This window comes from Wasmannia auropunctata, unplaced genomic scaffold (genome assembly GCF_000956235.1).
Source record: "Wasmannia auropunctata unplaced genomic scaffold, wasmannia.A_1.0 LD336111.1, whole genome shotgun sequence".
NCBI lineage: Eukaryota > Metazoa > Arthropoda > Insecta > Hymenoptera > Formicidae > Wasmannia > Wasmannia auropunctata.
Window position 1 is genome coordinate 1,860,119 of NW_012026779.1, and position 23,505 is coordinate 1,883,623.

At 43.6% G+C, this 23,505-nt stretch overlaps 2 protein-coding genes across 2 annotated transcripts in view; both read left to right on the top strand.

The window, feature by feature from the left end:
• Positions 1-17,055, top strand: part of LOC105450416 (maternal protein pumilio-like) — a 34,519-nt gene extending 17,464 nt beyond the window's left edge. The window contains exons 2-5 of the mRNA XM_011690238.1: positions 13,568-13,963; positions 14,978-15,218; positions 16,490-16,654; positions 16,997-17,055. Of these exons, the coding sequence (XP_011688540.1) occupies positions 13,568-13,963; positions 14,978-15,218; positions 16,490-16,654; positions 16,997-17,055 (861 nt within the window). The remainder of the gene's footprint in view (positions 1-13,567; positions 13,964-14,977; positions 15,219-16,489; positions 16,655-16,996) is intronic.
• A 75-nt stretch (positions 17,056-17,130) lies between these two features.
• LOC105449038 (maternal protein pumilio-like) lies at positions 17,131-22,997 on the top strand. The gene is made up of 6 exons (XM_011688033.1): positions 17,131-17,716; positions 18,820-19,114; positions 19,571-19,811; positions 20,310-20,700; positions 21,029-21,197; positions 21,305-22,997. Exons 1-6 carry the CDS (start codon positions 17,533-17,535, stop codon positions 21,630-21,632), a joined length of 1,608 nt encoding a protein of 535 aa, XP_011686335.1. The 5' UTR covers positions 17,131-17,532; the 3' UTR covers positions 21,633-22,997.
• Positions 22,998-23,505: the final 508 nt, after the last annotated feature.

Consider the following 23,505-nt stretch of genomic DNA (forward strand, 5'->3'; position numbering starts at 1 on the left):
CCGTCCCCGGGGCTAAGTTGCAAACGACCGGCAATTTCCAACCCTAGCTACTAGGCCCCGGCTCCTCGCGGCGGCGCGCGTAAACTTACGTAAACGTATGTAAACGGCTAGTCTCGCGCGCGCGGGAGCCACATTTTCATCGATCGACGACGGTTCTCGCAACGGTTTGCGCGCCGCGTCTAGCAACACGGTAGACTTAACGTCGGTGGGTTCCGGGACGAGTATACATCGGGGGTTGGCACGAAAGCTCCCCCGCGCATATACACACGGACACGTATACACACGTTGCGGGCGTGCTCGCCTTCTTTCTCTCATGATGTGTGCTAACGCCTCGAGCGTGATATACGTACGCCCTATATATACGGGGTGTATCGAAAGGTAATATCAATCGCGGCGGGGAGGTGATAGAGGACGAAGTGGAAAATGTAAACGATGCTTATCTCCGTACGATGCAATAGATTCCTGTTAACGTTTCTCTTTACGACCATGCGGAGGGAAAAGTGTAGCCTCGCGATTCAAATTGTAAATTCTCCACGTTGAGGAATACTCTGAATCTTGCAAAGAGAGAAAAGTATCGTCGAGCCAGGGTAATTCTGTTTCACAAACAATGCGGTAAAATAATTGAAAATGCCGGACAAAGGTCGATTTATAAATTATGAGAATAATCTCGTTCGTATTTCCGTAAAAGAAAAAAAAAAGAAAGGACTTTATTAATAGAGTCAATTGAAAACAAAGGAAGGATATTACTAATTTTCTAACTTTTTCTTTATTTTATGTTCTTGAAGGCTTTGTGCAAAAAAAAATAATAATCTTGGATTGATTTTTTTGCGGAGAAAGTCCCCTTTCCGCTTAGGTACCGCTAATAACGGATCGCTCGGTATAGCGGATGTAACTGCAAAAACAATGGCCCGTATACCGTCAGGACGTCCGCAAGACAGCGTCTGTGCGGGCTCGCTTTGCCGACGTGGCGGCGGATACGTGAAGTACGATTAGAATACATTTACGTTTCGCGAAACGAACGGCGCGTCGTATTCGTATTCGTATGCGCGGCGAGTGTGTGCGACGTGTCCACGGACACGTGTGTTCGTGTGCGTGAAGAAGTGCAATCAGGATCTACAAAGGTTGTAGCATTTCATAAAGGTCACATCCACCACAACCCGCCCCGTGCTCTCTCCACGCCGGGAGAGGGTATTAAAATCAACCCCCAACAGCCGCATTTAGCGCAATAGCGCGCGCGGCCGGGCCGGCCTTTTCTTCTCGAACGGCCTCCATTTTCTGGCACCGACTACGTCAATATCTTACGCTCGTAACGGAACGGTTGTTCATCTTTCTCTTTGATACTTTCTTGCTCCTGTTTATTACCGCGTCTATATTTTTATATCCCATCGTGACGATAGACGCGCGTATATAAAGCCATTTATTTCTCCGGGCATAAATTGACGAACGGGGGTGGTAGCGTGTGTAACAAACGCTGTCCCCGCCTGGGGATTTTGTAGCGCGAGGTCTCCGATAGGAATTAATGTCGAACGCAGCGTCGCTCATCCAATCGAATACGTTGTTATACGCGTCCGATACTTTTTTTCCAACTTGAAATTGCTTCTCTAAACTAGAAACTTGAAATTACTTCTAAACTAGACACACACTTCATTCAATTTGCGGATTGCGAGAGGGGGAATGAAGTGCCCGTGCTCTTTGAGAAGCTTTAAGCCCTACCGCTTGCGGCTTCGAGCAAGTTGAAGGAAACGATCGGCAGCGAGAGCTCTTTTTTTTGTTCCGAGGAAGAGAAAAAAAAATTGATGAGACCGTGAGAGGCGCAATCCTCCACGCGACGCCAATGACGCCTTTGGTGCGTATTGATCGCTGCGTGGATCTACGCGCGAATGCGAGACTATCCTGGTCTCGTCCTTATCCATCTATCTGGCCATCTACATATATCCCGTCTATCGACGTGCCCCCCGCCGCACCGGAATGATAAATCTGATATCGCCACGCGAGACAACTTCGGGCCGCTCTCTTGCCGGAAAAATCGAATCATATCGCCTGGCGGTGATAGGTACATCGCGCGTGTCGCGTACAGGGTGTACGTAAATTATGACATCGAAATATTAGCGGGCGTATTCTCGATTTTGAAACTTGCTTTTTTCTTCTTTTTTTTTTTTAACTCTCAGCATTAAACGTCTGGATAATTGATGCCAAAGTACGGCACGGCTCCTTTCCTCGATGGTTGTGTTTTAATGCGGGAAATATATAGGTACGTGTTACCGAGAAAATGAGAAATACTTTTCCTTGTTAGAAAATACTCCGACGTGCTGTAGTTAGCTCTTTTTTCGTGGGTTTGTTTGAGCTACACCTTCTGTACACGTAGTAAAAGCTCGCAAGGACGGAACCGTATTGTCTCTCCACGATGAAGTGGCGACGCGGCCGGGGTTGGTGGCGGTGGTGAACAGCGAGAGCGTTTCGTCGTTGTACGATAACGGCCTAATAAAATCGACGTCGTGTCGTTGCGAGGATGCGTAGCCATACAAAATTACTCCGCGCGCCCACGCCACACTCTCTTTCTCTCTCGTCCCCTTTAATAAAATTAATTGGTCCGTCCCCCCCCCCCCTTCGCGCAGTACGTCATCGGGAACGGTTAACTTGCTCAGTGAGGATCTTGAGGGAGGCAATATTTTTCTTGGAAAATTAGATACAGGCTCTTCCATTCTGAATTATATTTTTCAGCAGTGCGTATTTACGCATCACGCATTTAACTTCTCGCGAACTTCTACGTCCTCTTTGTTCTTAGTTTCTAACTCTTCAATCGATTTCACCAATCGAATACGCTATCTATATTGCCATTGCACGATTTATAGGTAATAAGTAAGAAAGAGCGTTAAAATTATAAAAATACTCAGAGAAAGAGAGAAATGATTATTTTATGATGACAAACTCTATTTTTTATTTTTTATTTTATTTTGCAACTTACGGTTTCGTTGACGGCGAGAAAAGTGCCCGACGCGATTACACGCTTTCTCGCTGGCGTTTCCTACCCTTTTTTTTTTTGCATTCTCCTTCGTTACTTCATCTCGTTTATTGGACTTTCCAATTTCTTCGTTCATCAGTCGCATCGAAAATCGTTGGCGCTTTACGAATGGAACGCCTGGCGTGGCACTCCGCGCACCGGACACGCTTTCTTGCGCAATTTTCCACGCGTTTGTTTTCATTAAATGGATCCCCGATGAAGAGGACCCGTGAAGCGTGTTCGTGAGAGAACTTTAGGGAATTCGTCGAACGTTCGTTTTCTCTCCCGGCCCGGCGGATTCTCACGAGAGTGCTCTTAATCGCTGTTCTTACGCAGCGAATGGCACTGCGCCGCCTGTGTATACGCGCGCGGAGAAATTTTCGTAAGAGTAATGCCTCGAGAGCGCAATTGCGGCGTAGGTTTTAATATACCATTGCGATATAATCGCAGTTTCGACGCGCACGCGAAAGTGATCTCCTACGCGCTTCTCGACGATAATTGGCGCGAGTTATATATTTTTAGATATCTCAGAATTTCTAGAGGACGTGCTCTTAACGTTCTTGTGTAAGGATCTTTCGGTTTACGAATTATAACGTTTTAATTACCTTTAATTACTCGTAACTATGTAGTAATCTTTAGAGGATCGCGACATGCACGGAGCACTCGCTTTCTAAAAAAAAAAAAAATTTTTTTTATTTCGAGAGACTTTCAATTAACAACTTTCTTTCTTACAAAAAATTTGCGGTAAATTTTCACTGCGAACGCAGACGTCGTCGGACATCGTTTACAGTCCACCTCAGGTCATCCACACCGGTCAATCCCTGAATCTAGAGTTCTAACAGACACGCGTGTAGAGAGTTTATTTGTTGGACTTTGCCGTAACGCTCGTCGCATAGGGAAGGGGACGAGGGGGAAAAAAGAAACGCGAGTAAGGCGAGGCCGCGGTTAGCGAATGGTGGAGGCGCATTAATGCCAGGGGAATGACGGTATAACTCGGCCGCACCCCTGTAAGGGCACCCAATCCAATAATAAAATCCGCGTCATTTGGCTAAAAGCTACCGCGAAGAGGGGTATCTAGTATCAAGGTGTGGCAATGCGACCCTTATCACGCGACCTGCACACCCACCCTGCACGGACCGCGCTTCCTACCTATCTTTTCTCTCTCTCTCTCTCTCTCTCTCTCTCTCTCTCTCTCGCTCCTTCGTCCTGCCACCGGGAGTAGCTGCGTGTGCGCGCGCGAGGACGGTCAGTTTATTATAATTGAATTTCGCAACTAGGCTATAGCGTCTCTATATAACGGGGGATAGCTGCGTGGATGATATAAACGGCGACAATGGCCATTGTTCCGAGAGTCTCGATGCGTCCACCACGGGGGGAGGGGGGTGGGGTGGGAAGGGTAGGGGGTTGGCTCGTTAATGGCGCCGACACTTTGCGGACACGTCCCACCCCTTCCTCTCCCTCGCGATTACCTTTTTTCGCGATTTCTTTTTCTTTCCCTCCGTCCGTTAGCGTTCTCCCCCACCGTCGGAGACGCCGATTGTTCGTTGCTTCGTATTTCTGACCGTTATTGGCGCCGAGTCCGTCGTCGTACTTAAGCTCGGCGCTTTCCGCTATTTTTAAACGGAGTCGCGCGGATACCGTTCAAGATATTTCCGCGCTGAATTTCGTCGCTGACGGGAAATCTCGATGGTGCGGGCGCGACATCCGTTTGGCGCCAGTTCTCAGCGGGAAAAGTAAAAGGCCTAAAACGATACCGAACATTCTTGCTGCAAATTCACACGCGTGCTCGTAGCTGGTAGCTACACGAGATTGTTGCACACGGAAATTTTTCTTGCTATTATTTTCTCGAATCGACCGGCTCGATTGGAACGCGTTCAGGTACCGGGGCAACCTATTACAAAAGAGAACGGTTCGCGCCTCTCTCGATATCTGTGACGACAAAAAAAAAACCTCGTCGGAGCAAATCGGTTCTCCGCGTAGTTCTCACTTGCGGTTTGGTACAGAAAAGAAAAAGAATGGATTGCGCCAGAAAGTGAGAAAAGAGACAAGTTATATATCTACGAAGATTACGCGAAGTGTATACTATTAAACGTTCGCGTATAGATATCTTCGTTAGCTTCCATGTTGTTACGATCGTTTCCGCGTCCATAATTTATATCCTCCTGTATTTTCTATTTATCCTTCTACTTACGTCTCACTTATATATCTTTATAGAAGCTCTACAAGCGAAACACCAATAACGTTAACAGACCTGTTTGCCGATAAACAGCTCGAAACAGTTTGCTGTCAACTGCCGATTTTTGTTGCCGGCATTTTTCGTTAAACCCCTCCCGCCGCCGGGAGGTTCTCGAGTCATCCGACGTCCGGTAGAACGGTACAACAACCACCGGCGGAGCGGGAGGATGGGACGGCGAGGAGGGGTGTTTGTGCATCGACCGTGTGCTCGGGTCAAATCGATCGGTTCTCGGTGCCGAAGGAACCGGTTTCCGCCGTGGCGTGCATTGGCGGCCAGCAGCGGTTCTCCGCCGTCTATCGCCCGCGCCGCGCGATTAACAACCGGGTGTAAGTTGCGAGAAAGAAACGAGATCGGTTGCTCTCGTCGTGCAACCTGTGTGCACTTAGAAAGTTGCCGCCGTCCCGCCGCTGCCGGCGACACGTAATCTGGAACGCGCCGCGCGATAGACGTTTCGCAAATCGCGCTCAACCGTGTTTCAACGACGATATTCCTGGCGCACCATGAGAACGTGATATTCCCCGGGGAAGCGATTCGATTTTGCGGCCGCGGCCGATTTGCGATAGCGTAATTTTATGTAATGGCGCGACGGAAAGTGACGCGCATCGATTTTTATAAAGTTGAGGGATGCGGCATCGCGAGAATGTACAATCGTGAATATCTTAGCGGTCACGATCGGTATTACATGGGCTATATGTAATGTATACAATTCCGACATGCAGAAATTACAAAATTATTTGGGATTACATGAAAAAAGTTAAAATAATTAAAATAATATTGCGCACAAATTTGATTTGTTATTTAATGAATTATTAAAATAATCGAATTTTACCCCCATCGGGATTTTATTAAATTTCTACAAAAGTGAACTGTCAATCGACCGTGTAACTCGAATTAAATGTATGAACACATATGTTCTAGAATTTTCGTCAGAAAGCAGAAAAGTAACGAGAATTTTTAGAATTAACAAAACGTGGTTAATATGAAAAGTTTCAGTTTGTAGCGTTAATATAAAAAGTTAAAGTTTGTAGCGCAACGCTAAAGAAATGAGGAATACGTAAAAGATGATAGACTTTCTTCAGAATTACGATTTATACCTGTCCTCGCGAGAACTGTGCCGCGCGGTGTGATGGCTCGTCACAAATCTCGTGATGTTCACTCGACTCGCACGTTTCATGCAGAAGATTGCGCGCTTCAAAAATGCGACCAGATTGACTTTTTATTGTTCGTAATACGGCCGTAGACACGGTCGACAATCCTCTCGGTCGATGTACGCAGGGTAGCGAATCAGTGATGTTCGTGACTCGGCCATATCTTGTCTCTTGACAATTTCTCATTTAATAAAAGTAAAATTTCCTCTTGTCTCTCTTCTTTATGAATGTAACTTTTGAATGTATCTCCACATATATTTTCAAACGTTGATAAATTGCATCGGCTTTCGCTCCTCTCGACTGTTTCTGTATTTAGGTGACGTAGTTGATTTGATAATGTCACATCAAGTTTATACTATTATTCCTATTGAAGCACAAGTGTTTCCACTGTAGACTTTAAAAAAAAAAGCGCCTATTTATGTTCTGGATAATTCTGCCTCGGCAACGGGGAAGAGTTAAGGCGCATTTTGCATCGTGACTTGCATCAAGTCATCTCAGAATTGCCGTGCGCCTCGCACCTTGACCCTTGACCTCTTTTTGTCACGATAAATGCAACGCAAATGTCTGCCCTCGTTACTTTCGTCATGAGGCTTCGCATGGACTGAACACTAACACCTCCGGTAATGTATAGTCCCTTCGCCGAGCAGATTTGTTACCGTCCCCAATGCTGGGCATCAATTGTTCCTGTTTTCTATGAGCTCGATCAGAGTCGACGGCTAAAGGACGATAAATTGAGCGCAATGATACAATACTTCTGATGGATCGAGATATTTCCGTCCATGACATTGTATACGAGCGTCATAATTGGAGCAACGTGAAATACAAGAAATTCTGCAGAATATTATTGTATTATACATAATATTCTGAGAAATTGAAAGAAGTCAATAGAGTTAAATCGTAGCCCGACGTCTCGACTTGTCGCTCAGCGGATTTACCGCTTCGCAATCTGTCATTTGCGGAGGTCAATGCCACGTAGAGGCGGTCACGACAAAGAGAAGTGGACTGAGACCGCGTTCGACGCGAATCAGTACCATCGATAGACGCGGAAGAGGAAGGACACGGCCGAGCGCGGGTTAACGTTCTTCTCCCCCAACCCGCATTTTCCGTAGTCGCACTCAAAATCGAATGACACGAATCGCGCGACGACGCGACGTATGGGTGCACGTCATTGCCGCCGTGCGAGCGGAAAGCGGATCTCGTACGACGAACCCGTGGACCTCTTTCTCTTCGCGGCACCCTGTATATTCCGAACACGCAGCCAGGTGAGCTAACGGTGCCTCCGGAGCGGTGAAGTAACGGGCTCCGCCGCGGTTTGTGTCGTCGCTGTACTTTTATTTCACCGCGGATACCCCAACTTCCACGGGAATGTATATCGTGTCTCATCATCCGTTTCTCGAACAGACCAGACGACAGCTCGGATATATGAATGTTCTTTTTCAGATCAGCACCGTTTAATCCTCCTCACGTGTTAACCGGCCAAGTTTGGTCGCTCTCGAAACTTAATAAACGTTTTTCGAGGAGATGATCCTTGAAGTTACTGATTACCGAAGATGGCACAGCAATATTTTATCTTTGCACAGCAGATTACATCGACAGCCGTTATAATCATATTATTAATGTATTTAGATTTTAATAAAATTAATTATATACGTTCGAATATACGTTCAGTCTAGATTTACCGGAGACATTCTTGGATAAAAGTAGTAGCTTAAAAAGAGCGCAGGGGATCGTTTGACACTGCGCGAACGAGATAAATCGTTCGCAGGCATTAAACTATTCTTCCGCGACACGCTCTCTCGTTCACATGCACACACGCGCCCGCCAGGCCGGGAGTTTTCGGAATGAATGGCGGTGAAACGTTTATGCATCTGCGAGCGGTAATATGCACGGCGAACTAGTCGGCAGAACTTTCCATAACGCTGAATTAGAATTGAATCCAGATTTCGTTGTATACATTACCTCGTATCTTTTGCGTGCAAATTTATTGATTTTCACGCGGTATACCGTCGCGAAAGGTATGTACGTTCGAGAATGACAGGGACGCAATTCAAATCGAGAGAATCGTAAATTCGTTCGAGGAAAAAATAAACGTTAATCGAAACAGTAGATATCTCTCTCTCTCTCTCTCTCTCTCTCTCTCTCTCTCTCTCTCGATAATGTGATTTATATTGAATTCTTTTATGATTGCGTCGTTAGGTACATTCTTATGTTACATACGAATCTTTTTGAAGTACGAAAATATAGCTTACTTTAAATATGGAATATTTTTTACTCAATGAAATTTTTCCCAGACTTGTTTTTTTCGGAATCTTGTTGCCGCGATCTCTGTCGCTGGTGAAACATCCGCGTTATTATCGCTAATTTTCGCGATTGCGACAATGTGATGCGATAAGACGCGGTGACGGATGCGTACTCGGATGCGAGATCAACAACAATACCTGCATTGGATGCGCACGGTGTTGATGACCCGATCTCCGAGTTGACTGTGATGGTTTATTATATAGAGCGTAGAATCGAGCTTTCGAATGAAACATGGTCTACGCGATAAATGTATTTACCAGCTCGCTAAAGTATTAGTTATATGTAATACCAAAAAAAAAAGCTTCACGAGTAACATCTGCAGATAACATTAACTTTTGACATTCTTAAATAAGAGACTTTTCATCTATTATTTGAAAACTTACTTCCGCTCATAAATCCGTATTTAAAGAGAAGTAGAGAATATACATCGCAAAGGCAGACGGTGATTTTAAATTTAAAGAGAGTTTATTTATTGTTAATTTAAAGAAGAATATGTCCGAGATAACATTTCTTGGAAACGATCACACATCGCAGGCAGTCAACGATAAAAGATCGGACGAATCGATAGCGGATCGAAATCGAAATATTTGACGTTCCCAAGATATGCACGCGCCACGATAGAGACGAACCGACGATAAATATTAAAACGCACCGGTTATGAAAGGCAAACGACGGTGGCGCGCAGAGAGAAGGAAGGTCGTCGAACCTTCGTCACTCTCAAACTCGTTTCCGCGGATGACTCGCGAGGAATTCAGCAATGGAATATCTCTTACCTAATCGTTCTTATATCATTCGTTACGCTACGCTTTTTCGTAAGTCGGTTCGTCAAAAAACCTTTCGCCGAACCTGCCGACCCGTGCCCGACGCGCCTTCGCGAGAAAATCTGGCTTTTGTGCCTCGCGTAAACAGCATTACAATAATTCTTTGCACTTGTAACAAGCAGTTACATAAATAAAAAAAAAATAAAAAAAGTTTAATTATAAGACGAGATTAAGAGATCGAAAGTTTGTTGTTTCAAAAAAGGGGGTACTCTCAGTTTTGAGGCTTAAAAGTGTTTAGCACGATATCTCATTCGATGAAAGAAAGTGTACGATTGTCTGCGCGACAATAAAAAAAAAATCGCGGAAATGCGTCGACGCGTGCTACTAGATATAATACGATTTCTTGCGCTCGCTGAAGGAGAGTGCAAATAGTAATTAAACAAAGACAATAAGTAGGCTATCGTAGATCAGTGAAAGTCTATCCGGATACTGATGAGTGCAGGAGAAAAGTTGGCACTCTATATTCATTACTGCGCGACAATAATACTTTGACAAGAGTGAGGGAGAAAGAGAGAGAGAGAGAGAGAATTTATATATATATATATATACATGTATATGTATCTTAATTGATTCCTTTCTGATTTATGTAATCGGCTACGCTCTTTGATTCTTTCGCTTAGAAAGTCCTTCGCGGTAACTTCTCGATTAAAATTAATGATGTACACTTTCCATGCGTTGTTACTCGATAAAGGCTTTGCAATGGATGCCGTTCAATTTGTTATTCGCGTTAGGCAATATGTGCTTTTAGCTACGATTGTTTTAGATTACTTCAAGAATGACAAACACAAACTTTCGTGTTTAAACTCTGTAAAAATTGAAATTGTCCTTTATTTATTCGCGTAAGAATTAATCTCAAATCTTAATATGTCTATTTGCACTGTTTGCTGATTTAGTTAGTCCTAAATAGATTTATTTCAACCACGTTTAATGTTTCTTTTATCATCAGAGATATAGATTTACTACCATTTTCTTAATTTTTATAATCATTGGACGTGCGATATTCTTGAACTTTTAATAATTTTATACCACACTGACACTAATTGACGTTCAATTTTAGCGCTTCTCGTTTTTATACACGTCTCGCTTGTATACGTTATCTTTAAAGAAACACCGATAAAAATTTATATATTCTGGGTGTAAGAAAATATTTTTATACCTTCGGTTCTCTTGAAGATCCCAAGTGCATTTTTTGTTATAACGTATATCATAGTTCTAATTAAGAACACGGCAATCCGTTTATTCCCGTCGACGACGTTCTCGAAAAGCGCGACGGGTATTTTTAACAGCTAGGAAATCAGACTCCATATCGTCGGTCGACGATTTGCAAGCCGCCGGCGGAAGCCTTACATATTCAACAATGACTCACATTTCCAGGAGTGTAACTCACCCCCTTTCTCACCAACGACAATGTACCGCGCCATTGTTTGCCTCCCCGTCGGAGATCGACTGTCCCTCCCTGGGTATGACGTGCTTCACCCAATTTCTCTCCTCCTCGTTTTTCTTCTCTCTCCTCTGACACTCTGCCATTTTTTACGCGAAATCACCGCAATTTTCATTTAGACGTTTGTCTTGGTCCTTTCACTCTCGGGAGCGGCGATAGCTGTAACGATTCGTAATTTCGAAGAGTTCAGATCTTCGTAATACTTGACAAATTTCAATGAACATATGGTAATTGTTACAATCAGATATTGCGAGAGAAGAAATACGCATAATTATAATTACATTAGATACGCCAGACGAACGTTGCGGAGAGGAAATAACGATCTAGTTGTTTCGAACTAGCCGACGATAAGATAACGATTTTATTAAACAAATAGAGGTAAGATAAACACAGACTCTCGCTTCGGGATGGGATATAGTATTAGCGTTTTAATGAGACTGTTTCTGTCGGCGCCGTGTACCAGTTCCGAGTCCCGATCAATGACGAGGCCTCTTTGATTAACGGTTCAGCGGGATCGAAGGGGGAGGAAAAAAATTCCTTTCGAACACGATATCCGACCTTAATAAGCCGCTCGCGTCTCACGCGTGCGCGCCTTGCAATGTAAAGTTCCTTATTACACTACTTTTTTACTTCGGGATGAAATTTTAGTTGCCGCATTAAAGTGCATCGGTGTAGAACCGATAGCTAGGAGACTGAACGGCCGTGTGTTATCTCAGCGACGTATCTTTTTTCTTCTTCCTCTCGGATACGAATGAAACATCTCGTAAAATAAATAAGTTATATGCCAGACGGTGATAGCTGAACTATAATTACGAAATAATTTAGCGATATGCTCCGAGATATATAAACGTGTAATTTAATTTTAGAATGATAAGACGCGCTGATAAATTAAGAGGCACGGCTATTAATCAATACGTCCACTGGAAAATAGAGTTCTCTTGTTGCAAGGAGCAACGGTCAGGTGTAGCTGTGGCCTTGGCTCAAGCTCGAGCCGTTTCCGGAAGAGGTTAATACCCGAAACGCATCGTTGCCTCTTAGGGCTGGAGCGTGTCGTGAATGGCTTTAAGTTTTCCACGCTTCGTGCAAGAAATCAGCCGTTCGGTCGACGTTCCTATTTATTTCCGAGCTCTCGTAACTTTGAAGGTCGGAGGAACTCGGGCTCGGATAATGTTATTAAATTTATCGATCGCCCCGTAAACACAAGAGCTCAGTAACTCGTATCGTAATATGCCGTGGGTGACCGATAGCATCGTGAAAAAAAAGTTCGTCCGCCAATCATACCCATTAGTTTAATAGTCTCAAGCGGCGGGGTCGCGCTAATTCTAAATTTATCTTCATTTCCTTCGGCAAAAAGAAAAAAAGTTGAGATTGTAATTTACACAAAAGAGATTTTAAAACGTTACGTTTAAGAGCGCTCGCGTCTAGTTTGATCGGAGATCACGCGAATAAATAAATAAGAGGAGAACCTCATTATTATTATTTTTTTTTAATTTTAACATGTGTTCATCGGACGAGAGTGGAATTTCCTTTTTTTGCACTACGTTTCTGGCGTTTTCGTCGTAACTCCGCCGCTGTTTCTACATCGCATCGTCGTGCCGAATCACGGCACGTTTGTCGGTCAATTAAAAAGTTCACGGTACGATCTCACCGGTCCGGGGAACGCAGAAGAAGAGGCGAACGCATGTCGGTGAACGTCCGCGGGGGGTCGTCGACCCAGGCCGACCATCACCAACTGAAGGAGGAAGCGAAGGAGGAGGAGGAGGAGGAGGAGGTGGTGGTGGTGGTCTCGGTCGTCTTCCTCGGTTTTAATGCCGAGTTGTCTTTTGCGCCGCTTCTAGGCGGCGGCACCGCCTGCCTCCGGCCTTGATCCTCGTGCTGAAAACCCTGGTCCGTACGATTATCCCGGTAATACGATGCCGTCACCGGGCCTTGAAGCCGAAAGGTCGTCTTGGCCGCTGGCGCCATTTGCGCGTTATATGGTCCCTCCTCGATACACACGCCGGTATGCCGACAGGAAAGCTCGAGCTATTTCGTTTTCCTTTCAGAAAGCTCGTTGTGAAAAAACACAGAAATGCTTGCAAAGGTGTTTGTCTTTGGTTTTATCCTTATATATCCGACGTATCAAGTTTTGATTAATTGCCCCCCTTTTTTCGTCTTCCGTAGTAACTCTGTAAATACGATGTTGAAGCGTGCGAAGACGAGCACATTGTGACTAATAAAAGATGTACTATACTGTTGCATGTTTTGTAACACGCGACATTTTCGTTGGTGTCTTGAATGACGAGATAAAGATTTTTCGTTTGTAATCGATGGAAGTATTCTTCTCTTGAGATGACAACTTCAAATATTCCTAAGATTCTCTTTAATGATTCTCAAGCCCGCTTGGCCAACGTTTCAAAATTCACATTTAGAATTTAGCAAATTGATGTGACACAATTTTATTAATGAAAATATAACTTGAAGAGCAAGTTACTATTTTTGTTTTAAATATTAACGTCTATCAATCTAGTCTATTTTATCACAGCCTTCTTACGACATTGTCTGGAGAACGTTAGCGCTGTTAAAAGAGGAAACCTTTCTTCGCGTCATACTCAATTCTCTTTCTTTTTCTTTTTTCAGCAACTGTTCCGCAGTCAGCCGCAAGGCGCGACTCCGCAACAGCTGCAACTTCTGCAGCAGCAGCAACAGCAGCAGCAGCAACAGTACCTGGCCGCATCCCAGGCACAGCAGCAACAACAGCAGCAGCAGCAACAGAACTTTCCTACGGCCCCGTACACCGTTATCAGCGGACAGGAGCCTTACGTAGGGGCGCTGATAGCTGGCGCGCCACCCCCTGTGGTACCGCAGTACTATGGTGTCGGGACAGTCGGGCCCTGGGTCTATCCGGCCGGATTGCTGCCGCAGGCACCACCCCAGGCGGCCGCGCCACCGCCACCCCGGCGACCGCTCACCCCCTCTTCGGCAGCGGCCGCGGCCGCAGCCGCGCAGGACACCGCCAACAATTTGGCACAAACGGTAAGCCAGCCGCCGGCAATAATCGTCAAAATTCGTAAAAAAACTAGAAGAGAACAGACGGATGACAATTTTCGCGAATCGCGCGTTTGCGAATGAAAATAAAATAAAAGACACGATCTCTTTGCCATGGCTTGATCAGGAGATATTCTCGGGGAATATCAACTCGATTTATCTTTAATTGTTTAATTGTAAAATTCAAGAAATGGGAATCACACGACTTTTTTTAGAAAATTTTTACGGAGTTTGGTCTAAAGAAAGTTTCTCCGGGGTTACGAAGATGTGCACATCGATGTCGCGTGTGTTTCAAATTAAATCGGGCCGCGAGTATCGCGATGATGCATTACCGTTAAATAAAGGGTCTAAATTTAATCTTAACGGCGGGGTAGATAGAGAGCTCACGAATTAGCGCGTACCGCGAATTAGGCGATGTTTCTAATTTTGTAAAAGCTATTTTCTCGCTCGCCCGTTCCGCGAGTGGCCGATGATTGTTTTTTGTGCTTGACGTAAGACGTGAAGCCGTTCGTTGTACCAATTAGAGATTGCCACATTGTCCTCCTATAAGATATTTTACTATTGTGACAAGTTAGAAGAGAAGGTAGAACTCGCGACGCTGTGATGTTCCCGACTTATAAAATTAGACATTCAATTTGGGGCGAGTTACGTCTATTGTATTTATGCGCGGCGATACAAATGAAAGCGACAGAAATCTGGGCGATTTACGCGGAGCTAAATGCATAAACGGACGTTTCAGATTATCACATTTTCTGAATGAAGTCCAAAAACCTCGAAGAGGTCTGAGGATGAAGCTTCCTTTCGAGCTGTAACTTCTCTTTACTAGAGTTGGCAAGAAGCCAATATTTTAAATTCAATTATCTCCTCACTTAATTTTAATACTAAACTTATTCCATTAATTTCTCAATGTATATAAGTTTTATTATTGATCGATTTTTAATAATTGATTAATTACATTTTGTAGTACGGATAATTAACTCGGCGCAATTAATCTTTCCGCAGGTACAAGGTCAGTATCAGGTGATACCGGCTTACTACGATCAGAACGGTTCCATCGTCATGGGAGGCGTGCGCGGGCTAAGTTCGGCGGCGACCCCCATGAGATTAGTGAGCCCCGCGCCGGTTCTCGTGAACAGAGCCCCGTCTCAGCCACCACCGGGTCCACCGGCACCGCCGCCGCCGAACCTATATTCTCAACCGACTCCGACGTCGCACAGCAACGCTACGCCCGGCGAATGCCTAGGTGAGTCTAACGGGAAATCCGGCCTGCCGCATTATCATGCCGTCCTCTTTGTAAACACACCTGTTGTAAGAAGTCTTGTAAAGTCATGTTGTGTGTAACATCTTGTAAAGATCGGACCCCCTTCCCCTTTTTCCCTCGTCCGTGTAATACGTGTGTAAAATGCATGATTGTGTGCTGCGAAACGAAATTATATGACAGCCGTTCGATTATGATATACGTAAACGTGTTGCCATCATCGTTAACGTCCGACATCACTTTGCCGTTCACTCGTTGACTCGTCTCTGTCCCCTGTAAATACGCGTAAAAACACGCCCGGCACTGTGTAACATTGCAACCAGAAAATACGAGAGGTCAGATACCAGGTCTGACGGCACGATTCCGCGTGTCGTAGATAAGGGTACGCGCGGCGGAGAGGGTGGCAAAGAGGGGCAACGCCTGTGGTCTACCATCGCAAAATGGGGATATCGCGCGCAATAGCGGAGAGAAAGGATAATTTTGCTGGATACAGATTTAATCGCGATATAAGAAGCGTATCGGATTTCGAGGGATTAAATGTAGCGATTAAATTAATATCTTCTGGTGGATTATTACATCACGATTTTCTCACACAAAACTGTGATGTTATTTGTCTGCATTTTTTGCAAATTCTTTCTCTAATAAATGCAGAAACGTAGGAAAATAAGGAGATTGTAGCATTACACAACATTACATTATAATTTAAAGTCAAGATATATAATGTGGGAAAAGCAATATAAATTTCATTAAGAATAGTAATTACATTAACGTGAAAAAGTGAATATCTCTGCGCAAAGAGCTCAACATTTAGAATATAAACTTGAAAATGTTTTTTTTACTTTATTTTTAATTCCTTCTACTTTTAAAATTTCTACATATTTCTTCTGTTTGATCAATATTATTTTAAAATTACTGCAATTACGTACAATTACTTTAATTAAAGATATGAATAATACAACTAACCGCTTGCGATTGCACATATCTTTCCGCGGAAATCGTCGAACGATACGATCGCGGTGCGGAATCGACGTTTCTCACGCAACGGCCTGAAAATTCGACTTCTTCCGGGCTCTCTCTCTCTCTCTCTCTCTCTCTCTCTCTCTCTCTCTCGTACGACGCCCACGTTCGCGGGCACGCGATTGCGATATGTAGATCGCCAGGCTTCTTCGGTAGACGGTGTAAGGCTCGGTAACATACGCTAATCAACACTTACGACGACTAAGAGAGCGCGTGTGGGTTGCGGGCTTTTGGTGCAGGTCTGGCGGCGTGCAGCGCAGCGGCAGTGGTCGCGCAAGCCCAGGCAGTTGCGGTGCAACAGGCGCAGCAGCAAGGCTCGGGACTTGCCGCAGGTTTAGCGGCTCTAGGATACGGCGGCTCCCCGCTCGGAGCATTGGGCTCGCCTGCCCAACTGCAGAATACAGGTATATCATCCGCGATCGTGCTCGATCCTCCTCTGTTCCTCCTTCTCCTCGGGCACACCTTTTTTTTGCTCTCGCTGAATTCTCTACCTTCCAGGAAAACAGCGCTCTCTCAGTTTCTACAAACCCGCGCGTTTCGCGACTTTGTTTTCAGCCGAGAGAGAGAATTTTGCATCTGTATTCTTGAAAACCAGACAACCACGGACCCTTCGGTGAATTCATAACATGTATATATATGTGTAATCCCCGGTTTTTAAGAATACGAATTGTGGAAACGAGCTTCTCGAGTTCTGAAGTTATCTTTGTATATATAATAACTGACGTAATAAGCGATAACTTCTAAAGCGCCAAGGGAATGTAAAATAAGTGTGCTCCCGTATGAGAAACCTGTACATTTGAACTAATCAATTTAAAATAAAAAAAAAAAACGGGAGAAAATAGATTGCAGCGTACATTGTAATTGTTCGGTAGTTACATAGCGTCGTAGAAAGACATAGATTAATCCTTTGTAAAAAAAAAATACCGTATGGAGATATGTATATTTTACTCTATCTCGTTATGTGGAAAAGAGAGACATCCTGAAATATCGAGCTTATCAACTCGAGTGCTTTTTTCCTGGGACCAGAGAAATTCCTTTTGGCTCCTCTACATTTGGTGGTGTGTACGGATTTTCATGTACAAAGAAAAAAAAATGAGTCAAGAGTAACGTAAGGTGTTTGCATGCTTCATACAACCTAATTGATTTGTACTTTTCATGTTGAATATACAGCCAGCTCTCTTTCAGCGACGTGCCTTTCTAAAGTAGAGCGTTTGTGCCGATTTGTTGATTATTATATATCCATGATTCGTATATATCCATTCAATATCGTCACGTCTCTTGTATGCTCGATACCGGTTGCCCTCGAGCATCCCGTGTTAAGATGACGGTGTCCGTCTTGTGTGCAGGTTTAGGCCTCGGTGCGTCTTCAACCGGCAGACGAGATTCCTTTGATAGAAATACTTCAGCCTTCAGTCCAAGCTTGGAATATAGCCGGGCGAAGTGGCCTCAGAGTTACGGCGCCCTCGGTAAGGATCGTTTTCTTGTGTGTGAAATGTTACTCCGATAATATATAACGGGGTGTAGGGCGTCTAGAGCGAGACACGTTCGAATGTTTTCCCCGTTGCGCGGACAAACGTACGGAGAAGCGCGAATGATAACGGAAGTTGAAAGGGGGAATTATCTCGCGCCTTGTCGACTTCTCCGCTATCGTCTTCTCTCGCCGTACGTTGATACGCAGCGTGGTAACCTTTCAGGGAATTCGGACGTGCCGGAGTGTTTAGACGCCTGTACACGACGACTGTGAGGCATCTCGGAATCGCCATAGACGCTCGATTATCTATGTTGTACATTGTGTCTTAATAATATATCGTAATCCATTTGTACACGTGCTTTTGTATACATAACTCAGCTATGATAACAACACTACCCTTCTCTCTAAACTGATCCCGGCGTATAAAATTATGTTTGCGTCCTGATGCTTGAAAACGTCTTAATTGGAAGCGTCCGCGCGGACGACTGGTTTAGAGAGCGTATCAGTGTACGCCATCCGTAATCCGTAGTAATTTTAACATAACACACCACGGGATTAGAACTTAGCCGTTATACATTGTACATTGTTTTCTGTACAAAAACTGTACAGCGCATCATTCACGATTCAGTGAGATAAGAAATACTATTTTCTCTAGATACAGGTACCTGGGACAGTGTGTATTTAGCTACAAATGCAGGTACTCCCTGCAAAGAATATACAGACACAGGTACAGATACAGATCGAGCATAATTAGATACGAGCGCTTAGATTCTTGTTCGTGTAATTTCGGGAAATTTTGGAGTCGATTTTTGTTTAACAAGTATGGATCATTGACTACTTTTAGTAATTAACGATAAAAGACTTATTGGAACTGAGCTTTTCTCAGTAATAATTAAAATAATCAGTCTTCTTCGTTTGATTTAAATTAGATTATATCATGTCATAGCAAAATTTTCATTATTTTTTACAAGGACATGTGATATCCGAGATCAGAGATCGAGATTAGAAATGATGGCGATCTTTGATATGCGAGGAAGAATCGACTCCAAATTGATCAAAAGAATCATCTGTCATTAAGCGCCTCAATTTATTATGCAGGTACAGTTACCGCGTCACCGAGTCCCCTGGGTTTGTCATTAACACCGCCGCCGACTTTAGGGGGATCTTTGGGTGGTCTTGTCGGAGGTGCCAGTCGAGTATCAGCAGCTCCCGGTGCCGAAGCCAAGTTCCGCGCCAGTGCGGTACCCACACTAACAGCCAACGGAGTGTTTGGCTCTAGTAGCTCTCTTTTTCCCAATCTCGTAGGCAAGCCCGGCCGTGGAGGTGCCGCTAATATCAATGACAAAAATTCCGGAGGACGATCCCGTCTGTTGGAAGATTTTCGAAATAATCGGTAAAATTGATGGAATTTCTTACAGTTCTAGCATTTAAATTACGATGTCGGCAGCGAGAAGTGATATAATTTGTTGTACTATCATTAATAAATTAGTTCTCTCAGGTGTCGTTTGTGAGTAAAATACATCGGCAAATTGTTGACGAAAGGCTCCTTTTTATTATCTTGCCTAACGAAGTTTATTTTGTCCGTATGTATGTTGCTCTGTTTTCCCTGAAAATAAACTTCTATGACAATTGATTAAGATATCTATTAATTTAAGACTTAAGAAGATAAAAAAAAGAGTACGCTTCAAGTTTTACCAAGTATAAATGGTGGCATGTGAAAAAAGAAAATTCAATGTATATTGCAAGAATAAATTACGTATGATTTCTCGCTTCTGACTTCGTAATGAGTGGCTTTATCCACGCAGTTGAACAATGCGTTAATAAATTACACGTGTTCTTTTCTCCTCAGTTTCCCGAGTCTTCAGTTGCGCGATTTGGCTAATCATATAGTCGAGTTCAGTCAAGATCAGCATGGTTCGCGATTCATTCAGCAGAAATTGGAACGAGCCTCAGCCAGCGAGAAACAGCTCGTGTTCCAAGAGATCCTCTCGTCTGCATATTCTCTCATGACAGATGTCTTCGGAAATTACGTCATTCAGAAGTTCTTTGAATACGGCACACAGGAACAAAAATCGACTCTTGCCCAAAAGGTAAATTTCAGTTATATCTCGAAAAATTATTTTATCCAAGAGAATTGATTGGAGTTAACTCATTTTAATCTAATAATTCTTGATAGTTCAATATTGATCCGCAGGCTATATGTCGGAACACTCTTAATGCACTCTTGATAAATGGTTTTTTTCAATCATATCTTTTATTTTATACATATTGTTTTTTATTGTAGTTTTTTATTTAATTTTTTTTTTTTTTTTTTTTTTAGTATCTATATCTTATGCAGAACATTTTTGTTTGCAATTTCTATATACATTTTTAAGAGATCATAGATTGTTGATAAATCTTATGTTGTTCTATTATAACTATTCTATTTTTATCATAACTCGCTGCATTGTATATGACGAAAAAATTTTGCGTGTCATCTGATTCAACGTGATTACGCATGAGATAATCTGACAATTTGTCAAGTAATTACATTAATGATATCTCTATGAGTGTTCCTTTGTTTTATTATTCTTATTTTTTTATATCAGGTTCGCGGACACGTCCTTCCGTTGGCGCTACAGATGTATGGCTGCAGAGTCATACAGAAGGCACTCGAGTCGATCGGACCGGAACAACAGCAGGAAATCGTGCGAGAACTGGATGGGCATGTGTTGAAGTGCGTCAAGGATCAGAACGGGAATCATGTTGTACAGAAATGCATCGAGTGTGTTGAACCGCGAGCATTGCAGTTCGTGATAGGAGCTTTTGCGGGACAGGTATACTCTCTGAGTACTCATCCGTACGGTTGCCGAGTGATCCAACGTATCCTCGAGCATTGCACTCCAGAACAAACTCAAGGAATCCTGCAAGAGTTGCATGCCGCAACTGACCAACTAATTCAGGATCAATATGGCAATTACGTCATTCAACATGTGCTTGGTAAATATCATGTCTTTCATACCGATTACCATACGCGATTATCAGAGAGCTAAAGATCTTTTGGATGAAAAATTTAAAAAATTTCAATACATTATTACTGATTGATAATTGATAATATATTATTACTAGATAAATTATGGCTATATATAATAATAATGCCATCTGTATCATCTTTATCATATAGATTTTATATATTCTTATCATTGCGCATCGCTATTATTATTAGCGATACGCAAAGTTGAAAAGTTCATTACCATTTAGATTATTATTAACTTAACTCAAATTTTATTATGTCAATACTAATAATAAAATTGTTTTTTTGTTATAGAGCACGGAAAACCAGAGGACAAAGCACAATTAATCGGCAGCGTTAGAGGCAAAGTACTCGCTCTTTCCCAGCACAAGTTTGCGAGCAACGTCGTCGAGAAATGCGTGACTCATGCTACAAGACAGGAACGTGCTGTACTGATTGAGGAAGTTTGCGGCTTCAACGATAAGTGAGTGTACTTTCGTATCGGATGGTATTGTTGAGAGATCTGAATCCGGTTGTTCTTGAGAGTCTAATGTTTTGTCGTTTATTTATTTTTTCATTCTCATCGAGCAGCGCGTTGAATGTGATGATGAAGGATCAGTATGCCAATTACGTCGTCCAGAAGATGATCGACGTCGCGGAGCCGCAGCAACGCAAGATACTGATGCATAAGATTCGGCCGCATTTGGGAAGCTTGCGCAAGTACACATACGGCAAGCACATCATCGTTAAACTGGAGAAGTTTTTCATGAAGACCGCTTCGGCGATGGGAGTAGGAGCAACGCCTGCTGGTACATCGACGAACAGCGGAGGCGGCGATCTCGGGCCGATCGGACCGCCCGCGTCCGCCGCGTCCGGCCCGGTCTCGACGTCGAGCCAGCAATCAACGCAAGTTTTATAAACGCACGTGCGCGGGATCACCTCCCACCGCGGAAAAGGAAGAGAGTTCCGCAAGGAGAGAGGCAAGAAGAACCGCACGTCGCGTTAAGTACTACCACCACCAACCCTATCTTTTTACCTTAGCGAGATCTGTTCTCTATCTATCGACGGGAATGACGTATTTCAACGAATTTCCCACGTTTTTTTCTTTCCTCGTTTTGCCCCGTGTCCTTCGAAGGCAAGAGAAAAAAAAAGAGGCGGAAAAAAAAACTTCTCGGACGATTGTTTCTCGTGAGAAATTTGCTAATGTAACGATCTTTCTTATTTTTGCAATCGTGAAGTCGACGACAATTTGTACAGTAAAAAAACCCACAGCTTCACTTCGGGACCCGGGCAACGCGAGATCACGTTATGGCGAAGTCTGTTCTAACGAGAACCCCACGGAAAAACAGTCCGTAGAAACGAGGATAGAGATACGTTGTAGCGCATTTTTCTATCGTTTTGCAATACGTACCCCTCCCCTACACGGGAGGGAGTATCACGTGCGTAGAGATATTCGCATTACCGAGTGTATTGAGCATACCGAGTAGACGTTGCACTATGATTTCTGATTTGCAGACAATGTTTCTCACGATCGGCTCGACGAGTTTCAAATACGTTTCACGACCAATCGCGCACGCTGAGCCAAGCCACTGAGGCTTGATGTCTCGTGCCGTATAAGAATGCATTAAATTTCGTACAGATCCCTAAGAGAGGATCGCTCGATTGAATTATCGTGCAGAGCAATTACGCTGGATTTATTAGATGCGTTACGTCCCCTCGAGTCGGTACACGGAATAGGAAAGATGTTTTAGGGCTCTAGATCCTACGGCGAGAGTAAAGCAAAACGGTGTCGTTACATGGATGTGCGAAGCGTCGGATGTTTCTCGTCGAGAATTATAACCTCGGCGAGGACGTCAACAACGAGCTTTTACGAGGGCGACGCGATAAAATCGCGGACAGTTTTAGAGAGTTAGGTCTTAGTGCTGCATGCATTTATATCGAATTGTACGAGGGTTGTAACACATATTTACACGTACATACATACACATACGCAGAGAGACAAACACGCCGCGCGTAATGTGTGACGTTCCCGATCTCGCGTATACCGCGCCGCTTCCTCTCTTTTACACGCAACTGCTGCTGCTTTAGTATTATTTTAAAATGCGCGGTATGCGCCTGATCGACGTGTCGGCAGACGAGAGAATAGGGTTAAAACTTGAGAAGTAGAAGTCTTAGGAGTTTATAGATATGTTGTTTAATTGTAGCATAGCGTTTGACATGGGAATGAAAAAACAATCAGGCATAGACCCCTTGGATCTGGACATCTGACCTGACCATCGATCTGTCCCCCTGAGACTACTTGGAACGTTCACACAAAGAGAGCGATTATTTCGTTATACGATTTTTTCTTTTCTTTTTTCCTTAGTTTTTTTTTTAACGTCGAGATTAACGTTTGAAAGTTTTTAAATGAGAAAAAGGTTTAATTTTTTTTCCTTTCTTGTTCGCATTGATTTTCTATTCTATGATTACGTGACACACACAGAGGGAAGTGAAGACAGATACGAAAAAGCAGGCAAAGTGAGACAACAAGATGAGCTGTTTACACGCCACTATGTTCTCCTTTGTTCATTTTTCACGTTCGTAGCTTCCGGAGTAAGGAACACGTCCCTTCCTCACTCTCTTTCTCATTTCCACCGTTTCCCGTATCCCTCCCCTTACCCCCTCCCTCAAACCCTCTTGAGATCCTCGAATTTTGTAAATTGTGATATAAATAACAAATGTGTATAGATACGAATATCCGAAATACGCGAGGACCGATAAATTCAGTGAATATTTTATTTCCCACGGGAGCA